The sequence below is a fragment of the Punica granatum genome, chromosome 4 (genome assembly GCF_007655135.1).
Source record: "Punica granatum isolate Tunisia-2019 chromosome 4, ASM765513v2, whole genome shotgun sequence".
NCBI classification, from domain to species: Eukaryota; Viridiplantae; Streptophyta; class Magnoliopsida; order Myrtales; family Lythraceae; genus Punica; species Punica granatum.
The window spans coordinates 2,312,065-2,327,171 of record NC_045130.1 but is presented as its reverse complement, the minus strand read 5'-3'; the positions used below and the strand labels follow the sequence as shown (position 1 = coordinate 2,327,171).

Genomic DNA, 15,107 nt, shown 5'->3' with positions numbered 1-15,107 from the left:
TCGATTTGCCAATGAATTACCATTCAAATATCTAAATAATTTTTTTTAAAAAATCAATCATCTTTATTTGGGCAATTCAGACTAGTTGAAAATTAAATAGATGATTAAAAATGTCACAATGGGTCCACATTTCACAGGTGGTCACTTTAGAAAAGGGTACGGTAGAGCATATTGGCCGGTGAACCGATCGACCTTTAGGTCACTTTATTCACATGATGATGGGCGTGGGTTCATATAACTTAGCAGCAAATCAACCTCCTCAACTATGAAAGATATAAAAGTAACAATAATATATATACGTCTATATTTTTTTATGAATATATATATATATATATATGTGATATATGAGACTTTGGAAATGACATTCGATTCAATTGACTACTAAGAGAACTTTGAAGGCGATGTTTCTTTAAACGAAAAAGTTAAAAGCCACTCCAAGTTCTGGTTGATGCATGTGCTTTACCTTTATCTCTTACTATATATGATCAGGTGCTACGTATCAAATGAATGTGCCAACACACTATATATGTGCACGGTTCAAAAAACAAGAATTGCTCTTCAAATGTTGTCACTGCAGCGTACCGAATCGATCTAGTTAATTGATATCCCTAATATTGCTATTTAAAGCTCTTATATCTTTAGATATAAGGGATGAGGGGGCTTGCATGGCCTAGGACGGCATGCGGGAAGGAAAAGAGGTATTTACGAAATTCTCAAGGATAGAAAATTAACGAACCTAGCTAGAACCTCATAATACTGGCTAATTATAGGGTGAATAGTGTTGTACATACGTTGTTGAGTATGTCTCGTATTCAGTGGAGAATCCGAAGACTTGAAGACCCGAAAACGAGAACGAAGTTCGACCGAAAAAAAGGAAGCAATCTGCAAATCGTGCCATGACGAAAAATGCCAATGTGCCACGGCACGGAATACAAAGGCAATCAGCAAAGCGTGCCATGGCGAGCACAATAATGTGCCATGGCAAGTTTGGTCGAGTGAGAGAATATCTCTCGAATTACTTTCCGTTTTGGTGCGATTTCGTTGCAATCATAATATATTCAAAGGGGAAATCTTCCTAGGTGGTTTATGGATATTTTAGATATATTTTAGAGGATATTTTGAGTCTTGAATATATAAATACGGGGTGAGCCTTGTAAGTCGATGTCGGATGTGAGATTCGGAAATCACATGTAATCCTTTTGAAAAGTTCTCGGGTTATTTTCTTGGAATGAGAAAATGGTGAGAATTGAGACGATTCTAAGGCTCTTGTCGGGCTTGAGTCTTGTGACAGATGCTGGGAAACACCATTGCGATCTCGTGGTTGTAATCTCCGATTCATCGATCTAGTGGAATCTCTTATTTTGTCCGTAAACGTTTCTTTCACTCATATGTTTTACCACGTATATTCCGATATTCATTATTCTTTCTTCTCGCTCTAAATTCCTTGGATTCGGCATCTTCCATAAGATACGTACATAACATATTGACGACAATACCAATTGCCTGACTCGATCGACCAGTAACCAAATCGAATAATAACTAGGGGAGATGAGTCTTCTCATTAGGGGGTGCTCCAATGGAAGAAGGGGCGGCAGATATATGAGAGGAGGTGGAGCCACCGGCTTAGATAATGAAAGTCTCCTGGTTGAGTTAGAGGGGTACTAAGATCAGTTGGAAAAGTCAAACTCATCACCTCCTGCAAGGAAAAGAAGATGCTGAAAAAGAGCAAAAAATTATCACGGTCACATCCACATGGGGATGGAAAGGAAAGAAAAGGGCACGTACATTGATATTGAGAAGAAGAATAAAAAAATTAAGTAGATACATACAATTTTTAATATAAACATATACGGGACTGAATGTTACAGAGAGTGTGTGTGTGAGAGACAAAGCAGATTTTCTTCTATCTAAAAGATTTTTTTTCTATTTTTTTAATATTTTATAGAAATTACATGATGGAATTAAGTAATTTTAATGGTTTTTAATAGATGATTAAATTAATGGCAATATGATTTTTGAAGGACTATATTGAAGGTAAAAAATTTTAAAGATCTAAATTGATAGCAATATGATCTTTTTACGATGAAATTAACAGTTTTCTCGTGTGTGTGTATATATATATATCCCATATTGGTTATGTGTTGCTTTTAGTCAGTACTACTTTGTGCTTGTCAGTGTCACTCACTGACAGCGTATTTCTCTAACTAAAGCCTCTACTCTGCAGCTCCACTCCATGCATGCATGCAACCATATCTGTCCCCCCCCCCATATTATCCAAGGGGGAATTTGATGCTTGACTATATGCTTGGAAATTATATATCACATATAAATGATCCACACACACAATGGGGAACCATACCCCCAAAGTTCATGCTAAAAGAGAAAATACGAGTATTGTCGATTATGTTTTTCGTTTTGGTATGGGATGATTCGGTTGATTCAAGGTTAAGTTGGAAGACGGAAATAAGTGCATCCAATGCCTTGGGCATGGAATAGCCATGACAAATACGAGTCTTGAGTTTCCGTTTTGTAGCTTCAGGATCTTGCTTTATTCATTGTAAACATATGAAAACTTTTAATATTCCTTTCCTTAAATATCTTCTTGTTATGTTAGCGATTGATCAACCATATATATGAGAACTTGCTTGTTTGGTGAGTTCCAATTTGAAGTGATGAGTTGCCATATGGAATGTTGAGTGAATTATACTTCAAATTCTTTTCCTCTCTCCCCTAATCATGGACCATTACGATTGTTAGATCAATCGAGCTGAGAATATAGCAAAATGATAGCTAGCTTTTTGACTAAGTTATAGTCTTCCAAGACTGATCATCTGGGGGGGCCCGAAATCACCCCCCATATAGTAGTTGTGGAAATGGAAAGGACACCAAATAATATTGGTCCGTGTTCGTGTCTTTTGGGATTGGGATGCCCGCCATCAAGGTCAGGGAATCCAAATGCACCCCAAATCTTTTCACATGGACAAGCATTAATATTCGCAATTGGACTGGTCATCCGGATTTGGGACCACACCCCATCATGCGTGATCTTATTCATATAAAAATTAATATGTTTGCACGAAGAAATTATATAGTATAACGACACAACCGACAGCATGTATGAATAATGCTGCAAAGCCATGTCCATCGGGGTTACTTTATCAAAATCAAGTCGACACGGTCGAGCTTTATGTATGTATGTTTGTATGTATGCACACAATGAGATAATATGATCGCAATTCCCATATATTGCTGAATGAAATGTGAATATATATATATATCTGCTGTGGCTCTTAGCAGGTGGAAGCTAGCTTGTGAGACGAGAATCAGATCTTCGATCAGAAGGATTAGAATCAATTAACCAAACAGCGTAGATAAGGTCCACACGCGTGTGGGGCCCCATCCGTCAAATTTGGTATTTGCCCTTCCTGCTCTGACACTAATCATGTGATGCTGGAGATGTTTTGTTTGTGTCAATTCTCGGATGGCCCCTTCTTCCCAAAATACAAGATAACAGCTTAGCATTAGCTTACAATTCATCTCAATCATCTCTCATTAATTAAGGAAACGACAACAGCATACTCCCATACAAATGCTCTAGCCATTGCCCGTGCCACACACGGGATTTTGATTGTGTTTATTTTGTTTAGATTTGAATTAAAGTGTTTTTAAAAATAAAAATTATAATAAGAGGATTTTTATTTTAATGTAATCGCATTTGAAAACTTTAATCACAAATAAAAATAAATAAATCTAGAGGCATATATGTTTAATTCTTTTACCAAGTGAATGGATTGCGTTTACAATTTGCATCAAATATGTTTTCACATTTTTAAATGAATTACCATGTAATCGTATAACTTATTTTAATTTTTTATGAATGTCATAATTAGATTATCGTTTTGTTTTACAAAAATATTGATAAAATTATGAAAATAGATTTGTTCAATTTCTTTAAATTATAAAAACAAAATTATTGAATTATAGTACACATTAATTTTTATTAGTATATTATCAGTGTTAAATATATATGCACACACTTAATTGCTGCTAATGTAGAGGAAGAGCAAAAGGCATATATTAAAAAGTTTAATTAAAATATCTGAGTTATTTTGGGGTAAGATTTTTTATTTGAAGCTTTTATTGAAAATAAAATTAAAGCTGATTAACATTTTGTAGAAAATTAAATTTATTGTTTACACTAAAATATTTAAAGCGTAATATTTTCTTTTATTAGATGTAATATTTTCCCGAGTTGTGCTTAAATGCACCATTGACCGGCTTTTCACATGAGTTTCTCTTCAAAATTAATGAAAGAAGTTTTTCTTGAAATTTATTCTTCGACGTTGTCCTTAATTAATTGTATAATTATTAGGGAGTTGCATGCTATTGCATTGCGTACTTAGTAGTCATATTTCATTTGTTTATACAATGTTATTACTTAAGTGCCTTTTCAGATTTAATACAACATATTCATATATAGGAAATATATAATTACATAAACATGTAGTATGGTTGCGCGTAATTACTACTAATAAAAAGCCAGATCGCGCAAATTTTAAAGCCACGTTATTTTTTTTTTAAAAAAATTTCTCCTTCCAAGCTCTTCCAATCGAACTTTTATTATTTATTTATTTATTTATTTTTGGACTGCCGCCACATCATCCGAGAGCCCACGAAGTACGATTCATCTCCTTTTTCGTTCGTAAAAAGAGGAAAATAAACGACTGGTCGGGGGATTGATCTACAATACATGCAATTGAAATTACGGGTACCATGCATTCAAAATCTCAATCTTAGAAATGTTTTGAATTTTCACTTGTTAGCCATCGGAACATACATATATCATATGTACATTTGATATAAATGTATCATGGAATTTATCAATGGTTCGGTTGACCGAAGGATGGATTTGGGTAATGGGGTCCACGGAAGGTTCTCCTCTCTCTGAAACTAGCTTTGTTCGATCATCGACCGTCCGTCCGTCCGTCCGTCACGTATGATAAGGCTGCTAATGCTTCTGTTGTATGAGTGAGAATGCACTTCACTTTTGCCTTCTGCCCTGCCCCGCCCCTACTCTCTCCCTCTCTAAGTACGTCTCTATCTTGAGCGAGTCGATGGCACCTCTTAGTTCCGAATCGACAGGAATAAACCTTCACTCTCGGCTCGTTTCATTCTCAATTATTCTTCGCCGTGCATTGATTGGATATAGGCAGCAATCTGATTGTACATTTGTTTTATCATATTTTTTTCACACTTTGTTATTACTAGGTCGAACCCTACTTATATCAATCCAATAAAACAAAACATCAGAACTCGCAAAGTACAATAAATAATTCATTACCTTAATCCAACAAAAAGAAGAGTCTAAATTACAATCTAAAGAGAGTGAAACTGGACCAGATGGACTCCCCTTCAAGTTCTACTCTTTCAATATATAAGAGCAGGATGAGTTTATATCGAAAAAAGGGGGAAAAAAAAAAGAAAAAAAGAAGCCATAAATATACAAACAATACTACGAATAATAATTGGATTGATTGCAGAAACTCGTGTTTTCACATGAAATGGCGCCAGGATCCCCTGCAAAAAGGAAAAGCAGCCAAACGGCTTCAAATTCTGGAGGAAGTGACCAGAGACGCATCTCAACTAGCTGAATTCTCGTGCAAAAGTACATACTCCCGGCTGCAAAATCCCAGAGAAATCAAATTAGCAAACGCTAACATGCAAAGCAACTCAAAGCAGCTAATAAGATGCATACGATTGTGCCCCAAAATAAAGAAAGATACATTGAGCAATGTCGCAAAGACAACTTGGTTAGGAGAGATGCAGAGGTTGGTTATATCACAAATCATAATGGCTCGAAGATGGCTTGTCGAGCAATAATAACAGCTGCTGCTAATACACCTCATATCACCCGTCAATGGCTATCTAAAAGAGGCCCAAATAATGAGTGATGATGAAGTACCTGCTATTCCCAAACTTAATTGTGTCCTTCTCAAACAGCTCATAGTAACGCTGAGGTTCAACGGGATTCTCCTGCAGAGACAGCAAAATCCAATCTGAATGGATCACTTCTATAGCTCATAAAACCACTCATAAAATACACGTGTATAATTCGATGAGGGGCAAAAGAGAGACTGCTCCATAATATTTCTTACATTGAGAAAGGTCTTGTTCGTGCTTCCAAGATCCATTAAGTAGGGCCTACATGGTGAGATGCAAAAGGAAAAAGTCAAGATGCTGCAGCCGTTCACTAACTTCCATCAAGATACAAGTCAGTAAAATAGGATTAGAAGCACTGTCTTACTTTATTTGCCTTGACATCATGCCATCAGGTTCCTCCTTTTCTACTTGACTGAGGAAAAATGTTAACAGAAGTCAGCTGCAGAATCTGATGAGCTGAGCTAGGAAACATAAAGGTTAAATATTAGATTACGTACCGGAATTGAATTACGGCATGCTGCTTGCTACAAGATGGGTGGTCTGTAGGTATATCAGCAACCCTCCTTTCCCTCCCAAAAAGATAACAGCTTTGACGATGTATGTAGAGGGGCTCTGCTCCAGTAAAAAAGTAGAAACCACTAAGATACACGACATTGGAAACATCTTAAACCAACATATATATCAGTGCACGTCTTCCATCCAACAGACAGATCAGCAACTTCTTCTTAAAGATAAACATCTTTCACAATTGGGATGCTTGTTGCAATCGCACACACCAAAATCATCCGTCAATAGTACAAGACCCAGTCATTCATTCACTATAGGATGACTTGGAATATCTTAAAGCTTTTCCATCTAAAAGTACATAGAAGGTTCAGATATCTAACATGAAAAATGTTAAACAATGTAATAGGATTGGATATAAGGAAGTGCACCAACTTAAGATGGTAGCAATTAAAAAATAGCATAAGTTCTACCTTTACCAAAAGAAAAATGCACTAGTTTATTGGGAATTGACTAGACTTATAATTTCATCTCAAAATCCTGAAAATGCAATCACCGTGGCAAACCAACATCTAAAACAAAAGAATATATAAATGAATAGAAATTAATGCAAAATGCAGGTTAGATGAACAGAACTGACATGAATGGTATTTCATTTTAAATAGAAGGTGGAAAAGAAATTATATGATAAATAACACGACTTAGAGCTTTGTGCTCTAAAAGTAACATAGTGAGCACATCAGCATAACCTACCATTAAGCACTTCACCACCTTTAAACACATACAATCGCCATCTGACATCAGGTTTGCGAGCATCTGGAGGTTCAGTAAAAAGCAACGTCACACCTGCAGAGGAAGATCCTTTCTCAATGGGAAGCAATATGGATCCAAAAGACATGCACGATCTGGGAGAAATGACGACCATCTAGAAGAAATTATGCCTCCATAAGATTCAGGGACAGGAGAAGGCCCACAAAGGAAAATTCAGATAACTGCCTGTTGGAAACATCACAGTGAATCCCATGTGCATGGATTTCAAAATTGAACATGCTTAACAATTTCTCAAGCCCCTTTGCAGGTCCAATAAATGCCGCGTAGTGACTATATGTGTGTGTAGATTAATCACAAAGAATCACACACAAGACATTGCCACCCAACAGACCCTTACCTCTCACTCGATTTGTTTCAGCAGCAAGCTTGCCAGATAGCTCGAACGAAGGTTTTTCCTGTAATTACAAAATAAAAAGGGAATTTCATTTACTCTTGGGCATCAAGAATTAGAGCTTAAGAATTAAATAGAGAAAGAGAACTTGTATCTTTAGACCATGAATTTATTTATTTATTATTATTATTATTAATTATTATTTTTATTTTTTACATTGGCTTAACAAATGAGCATCAGTATACCACACGCTGGATAATTCACAAAGTAGGGAAATAATTGTCAGTTTTACCTTTTGCTTTTCTTCAAGAGCCTTCTCAGCAGCCTCCATTTTTGCTACTGAATCACCATCATCATCCCTGAGCAGAAAGAGTGTTGTCACCAGGAAGTGGGACAAAGCACACAAAAGTTTTAAGTTCATTAAAGAAGAATGCAGAAACACAATATAGATCGAGTATCTTTTATTGTTGTTATTATTATTATTATTATTAGAAGAGACAAGTATGGAAATCAGGAAAACACGATGAATATAATGCCATCTTAATTCTTAAGAGTACATCAAAACATCATCTTCACTTCAGAAGCTACCATTGCCATTCGAGAAGACTAGAAAGATTTCCTTTTGATCATATTCTTGGAGTCTAAATCTCAAACATTGTGGTATCAATACCATGTTCTCCAAACTTCTCAATCGGATTCTATAGCCTACACTGAGAACCAATGTGCCCTATGGATCAAATTCGATCAAATCATATACACAACAATGAGATCTAGCGTATCTAAATGCCCTTGGCCATACATTAGCATAAACGAACTGAATCAGCAGAAAAGAGCATGCATAGGTAGACTGTACAAAATCATTAATGAAGGAATAGAAACGCAACTTACAGGTACTCGGATCTTCTCGTATTTGTCACCTGAAAGAGGACAAACCAGTTTATCATCAGTTCTACCGAAAACTTTGAACTTCTACAGTTATGCAACACGACTATAATTTCCAAGAAAATAAGAGTAATGCATCTTTTCAGCAGAAACGGAGACAGAAACTAGCAACAAAGCTTGGAACTTCGACTTATCCAGAATTAATCATTCTACCCTAAAGAGCTAAAAAAGAAGCAAACCACTGGAGAAAACAAAAACTTGCAAAGACATCAATCATGAATTATGAAGCAATGTTTAGATTGTTCATTGCTTATAAACCAACGAATGTTCAACTAGGTCTACTTTTCGATGTTGGCATGGTGTATTTTTCTGCTAAACTTAAGACATTCAGCAATTATATTCAGGCTGCGCATTTTCAGAAGGTACCCTTCTGAGATTTGGAAGCGTACACGCAAACAAGGAGGCAAAGCTGATTGAAAGACACGATTTTTCAGCTATAACAGTATCCAATCTCAGCTGAAACAAGTGCGACATTGTATATAGATTAAGGGAAGCAAGGTGAAGGAGAGTGAAATGGGTATCACCAGACACCTCTTGGCGTGCCCGGGCATCTGAATCCAACGGTGGCGAGCGAGAACGATGCCTGCTTCTCCGATGCCGGTCCGGGGGCGGAGATTCGGACCGCCCATGCCTCGACCTGGACGACTTCCCATTGGTCTCATCTCTATCAGGCCTCCTCTCTCTCCTCTCCGTCCCAGTTTCCCTCTCCCTTTCCCTATCCCGATGGTCACTGCCCTCGCGACTTCTCTTGGAGTGATGCCTGTCGTGCTCCCTCTCGGGCCTTCTCTCGGTGTCTCTCTCGCTCTGAGCTGTCCTCAGGCGCTTCGTCCGCGGGGAAGGGGACCGTGGAGCTGGAGAGACCGACTTCCGCGGCCGAGGAGACTTAGCTCGACTAGAATGCTTCTCCCTCGCAGGAGAACCACCCCTGTGGGAGCTCCGGTGACGCCCGGGCGATCGCTCCGACCGAGACGGCGGACTAGAGCCTCGAGGCCAAACTGATTCTCCCATCCTCGCCCGCAACCGATACGCAGGGGTTGATTGTCAGAGGTTTCTGCTGCTCTGATAGGGTTTTGTATCTTGATTGGTTTTGTTTGGAAAGAAATATTTCTCAGAATCTTTAAGAAAATTATACAGAATTTAGAAAAACATTTTATTTTATTTTTGTATTTCATGTTGTTCCATCGAAAAACAAATTGAACAGAAATCAATTTTTTTCTATTTCATCGTATATAATATATCTTAATATTTCATACTATTATTACTGAAACGAAAATTCGAGCTCTAGCATTGGTCTAGTGATTAAGTTTACAAAAATCTATGTATTAAGTATTTTAGCCCCCTAATTTACATTATAATTAGATATATATATATATATGTAAAGGAAACCGGTATTTGCAAAACCTATATAAAGTGGACATCGTCGTAATTCAATGGGTTGTATAAGATGGATGTATCATGCACATTGAATTTTCATTGTTAACTAATGATAGCCCTTGTTAAATGAAATGAGAGAAAAATCAGAGAAATTGAAAACATCGAGTCACCCGTAGAAGTGTTTGGGAGAGGATTATGGGAAGTGCGGTATCACTGTCAGAGCTCCGACGAGTACATGCCACAAGGAAAACTCTAGGATATTCCGAACTTCGCACTCCGATACTCAAGTCAGTGTATGTTATATATGTAAATTGATAATAAGAAAGTGCATCTCGGGTTAACATTGGGCCCGTTTCTAGACGCGTGTATGAGTTGGGCCCAGGAAGGATCTTGTAGGCCGAGATTGCTTATTGGGCCACATAAGTATGGGCCCAGAACCCATATCCATCAAAAAAACTTTGTATGCACGGGAAAGTATCTTCAAGCTGGGGTGGGTCGGGTCGGGCCAATGTTGCCATGTGAATATTTGCAAGTCAATTACATGACTCTACATAAATGACATCTCGACTTGAAGTTTTCACTTGACCATTTGTCTATTAAAAAAAAAAGATTGAAATTTTCTCCTAAAGCTTCAAAATGAGGACTCGATCCAGCGAACTTCGGCTACTTGCCAGTTAGAAACTTCAAAGAAAGGATGTATGGAGCTTCATTTTTCTACTGAAAGTAGCTCGGGGGAACTCGACCTGATATGTCAGTCTTGTATGCTTCACCTGTATCATAAAGAAGACGTAAAGAGTCGCTTCTTTAATCTTCGCAAAAGGTTTGTTACCAAAAAAAAAATGAAAGAAAAAGATAACATATAATTTTTATTATTATTATTAAACCGTTAAATATGCTAATATTTAGTTTAATGTTCTTTGGAAAACATGCGAATAACGATGAGAGTAATAAACTTTAATTATCACCATTAAAAATGAGATTGAATAAAAATATGAAAGTGATCGTGCACGAGCTATGAACTAATTTATTTGATGAGCAACCTCCAGAGATTTTACTAAAACTATTGATCCTCAGTTTTTTCTTTTATTTTATTTTTTTAATGATGAAAACTCTTTTTCTTGTTTGACGGTTCGTTGGTTTGTCTGTATATATATTCAATATAATGTACATTCAAAAAAATATAAAAATCATTATCTTCTAATAAATGCAAGAGAACTTTTTACCTTTTTGGGTAGAAAATTCAAGAGTACTTCCATGCACTGTGACATCCACGTAAGGCCACAAGATCATTGGCTGCTGAGATATCGAGGCAGGCCCATTTCTATCTGTCTGGATGTAAGTCTATATATATATATATATATATCTATATTTATATATGAAAAAACTGACTTAATACTTGAGTTTGCAATAAATACTTTGATTTAAATGCAAATTATAAGATAGAAAAATAGGAGTTCGTTATTGAAATTTCGCTTAGGGGATGTTTAGTTTGCTGATTGTTAACGGAGAAAGTTAGATTACTTAGAAAGTAAACTCGTTATTTGGTAATGTCAAATTTCAAGAAATGTGATAGTATTGTCACTACAACAAAAAGGGCCTATTGCGACATTTTTTGAGACTTTAGGTGATCCATACAGGCGTCACCAAAAGTCTCGTGACACTTGTGACGACCCATAACTATGGATCGCCTAAGGTCCGGTGGGGGATAGGGCATCGCGACGTTTACGACAGGCATCGCCAAAGGCCGATCTATGCCGACCTATATTAGTAATCACTGCAATCCCTAGTCAACAAAAGACCACCTAAGGCGACATTTGTATGGGTAGTCCTAAACCTGATTACGGCGATGTTTGGTAAACGTCGGGCATGACCACCCTATGACTACCCATGCTAACGTTGGCCTAGAATAACCTCCGCTGGCTTTTAGCAAACGTCGCCTAACATCAGCATAGGACGATCCATGTTGTGTCGGCCTAAAATCCCTTTAATGGTGCAGCCCGATGCTCAGATGGTGGGCTTTCTGTCAATAAATTGTCGGCTTGTTGACAGATGACTTGCAACGGTTTTTTTTTCTATAACAAGCTATAAGTTTGTTATTAGAATACCGTCATGAAATTTATTTTAATCAAATTCAAATAATTACTACAAATATGCATGTAAACTCAAGAATTGCATCACATATATGTCTAAAGATATTATTGCACCATAATTATCAAACCTAATATTACAATTTCTGACCAAACAAGTTTAACGTCACAAGTTCAACAACAACAGTAATATTACCAAAGACAATCCCAACAACTTGAAAATCTATCATACTCATATAACACGACCTTATTACTTAGTCGAAAGCTTGAATAACATCGCCTCTAGAGCCTTCTCTCGAGCCACAGCCTCCTCTTGCATTTGTCTTTGTTGAGCCCGTTATTCAACTCTAAATTGTTCTTCCTGACGTGCTGGAGCCTCCGCCTCCTTCGGAATATATCTTATAGAGCTCTTTGTTCGGCTCTATATTCTTCTTCCCCTTTTGGTGTTGATGTTGGCCATGACGGATGGAGCGTTAGAGAAGGATGAGTCCCAAATATCCTTGTGCCCGATGTCAATAGTGATATATACATCATCCTCGTGTTCGTCCTACGGACGATTGCAGCTCCGATGAACCATAATTATCCCATCTGTCAAGGCAAACTTCAAAAATAAAATCATGGTTGACCTTGAAGTTTAAGGGTAAGCCTTAACTGGAGAAGATAAAGTTAAAAAAACACAGCGATATCCTGCATCTACAAGGCAAAAAGTATACCCCAACTTCCGAATTTCCCCATCAACCTAGAAAACCAATGAGAGATCATCTCTCTCTCTGCTCATACTATCCCCCGACTATTCGTTCCGAAACCCCGAGAAAACGAAACACGAAAAACCCAAGAAAGTCATAATATTTATTCAACAATATTGAACTTTTCTTACCAAAGGATGAAATTGGTTGTGGGTTGGGTCTGTTCAACGAAAGAAGTGCATCCGTGAGCTACCCAACAATGTTTGCTATTCCGGGAGGTTCAATGTGAAATGTGAGACCAGAGCAGACGTGAGCCCATCTCAACCCCATCTCGCTTCTTCAGTACCCATCGCCTCCCTACCTCTTAGCCCAAGGCAGACCTGTCGTCTTCTCTGAACCGTAGCAGCTCCCTAATTTCCTGGAGCCGCACTCTTCCCTTCTGACTGTGGTCAAGGAATACGAAGCTAGCCGCACCGGCCACAAAGGCCTCTAAGTCGCTGGCCTTCAGAGTTGGTGAAGCTGACTCTCCCTTTTCCCTTCCCTTTTAATATGATCAGATAGAGAGAGAGAAGAAGTATAGAGAAATGATATAAGGGAAAGTGATAGAGATAAAAGGACATAAGGGAAAGTGAGATAGATAAAGGAAAGAAAATATTTAATTTGATTTTTGAAATTTTCGTTGGGCAGCGAGCGAAAACTTTCCCACCTAACGTTTTAATATATATATATATATATATATATATATTTATAATTCAAGAATTTGGGCGACACTTTTATGGGTCGCCCAAAGTACCTCTTCGGCCAACGCTTTCAAAAGCGTCGCCCAAGACACCCCCACGGTGAAAGACCGCCCTTTCATTACAATCACTACATTCTGACAACAAGCTGCTAACAAGCTGTCAGATTAGTGGTCGTTGAAAATTTTGATCAATTCGCATACTATCAACTAGCTGGCAACAAGCTGCTAACGAGTTGTCAGATTGGTGATTGTTGAAAATTTTGATCAATTCTCACACTATTAACTAGCTGGCAGCAAGCTTACAAACTTGTAATTTGCCGAAACGAATCTCTTTCGCCTAATGGCAACTACTTCCCCATCCATTGCGAGACTATATATGTTTACTATATATATGATTTCATTCGACAAATGTCTACTACTAATAGTACAACCAAGGAATTCATATATAAATAAAATTATAAAGGGAAAGTATACTCAAGTATGGGCATTCCAATCGAAAAAGCACATAAGTTATCATTGCATATCATCTTCAACACGATATTTCTATATCAAACCTTGCGAGATTTGTATACAAACCTCTCGAGGAATTGATATACACCCAATCACATCTAAACATGGTTACCCAAAAATCATTGTAATAGTCCAAATCAATCATACTTGCACAACGTCTATAATATGGTTTGCCATCGGCGAGAACCGTCACACCACTATTTTGAGCTTTATGAGAGCTCTCCCAGCTCAAGCATGGAAGCGAAAATCATTTATAATCAAAGCACCAACAGTAGATATCGCATCATTCGAGTCTCGTACAAGAGCAATTACTCACGACTTACTTGGCCGGTTGCCAAACGACCTTTGGTACTTCATCTTGAGAGGTTAGCATATGCCGAAAAAATCTTGATGGTCTAAAGGAGGGAATCTCATAAAGGGAAACTCTTAGATGTAGATGCATCAAAAGCTTTAACCCCAACCCATAAATGTTTCAACTCTTCACTATAAAAGCTTCAACTCCAATCCATAAATGGTCTTTTTGGCTTAGTAATGGAGATTTACTCCGCTTGGATATAAATCATTTAGCAACTCGGTAGAATTTCATCTTTCGAACCACCCATGAAGTGCTTTAACATGGAAGAGATAGAGGAGGAAATAAAATGGTGTGCTTTTGGTAACCGAGGTAGAGCGAATCATCAAAGTCATCCAATGGAGTATTTATGGTAGATGTTGTACCCTGAGTCGTTGGTAGATGTTGTACCCTGAGTCGTCTCAGGAGGTTGAGTTTCATGATTGTCATAATCCGCAACTCTATGTTGAAACTTGGCATTATTTTTCAATCCAAGGACGTTCGTAATGAGTTCTCATGCATGCACTTGATCGTCTACGATTGCTTGAGCCATTGGTGAACTTCTTGAAGGTTACCTTGTTTGAATTGATGGCCTCTCAATCAATTCTCCATGGAAAACCCAATACTTATAATCTTATAATTATTCGGTGGATGTATAGACACGTTGTTGCATCGACAACACGAACAATTCAAGTCTTCATATTAAGTGTAGAGTTCTCAATTGCGAATGCAATAAATCTATCGAGATTGTCATAAATGGCTTAGTAAACCTCAGATGATCGACCCAACTTTTATCCTTACAATTATATGGAAAAGCTCAATATATAATCAT

The 15,107-nt window shown here is 37.5% G+C and overlaps 1 protein-coding gene across 1 annotated transcript; it reads right to left on the bottom strand.

Annotated features, from left to right (window-relative positions):
- Positions 1 to 5,309: 5,309 nt before the first annotated feature.
- LOC116203025 (FHA domain-containing protein DDL) lies at positions 5,310 to 9,665 on the bottom strand. Its single transcript, XM_031534678.1, has 10 exons — positions 9,080 to 9,665; positions 8,495 to 8,523; positions 7,899 to 7,965; positions 7,613 to 7,670; positions 7,198 to 7,290; positions 6,438 to 6,552; positions 6,305 to 6,352; positions 6,156 to 6,201; positions 5,963 to 6,033; positions 5,310 to 5,679 (listed from the first exon to the last, which is right to left on the bottom strand). Exons 1-10 carry the CDS (start codon positions 9,554 to 9,556, stop codon positions 5,640 to 5,642), a joined length of 1,044 nt encoding a protein of 347 aa, XP_031390538.1. The 5' UTR covers positions 9,557 to 9,665; the 3' UTR covers positions 5,310 to 5,639.
- Between the last annotated feature and the right edge of the window lie 5,442 nt (positions 9,666 to 15,107).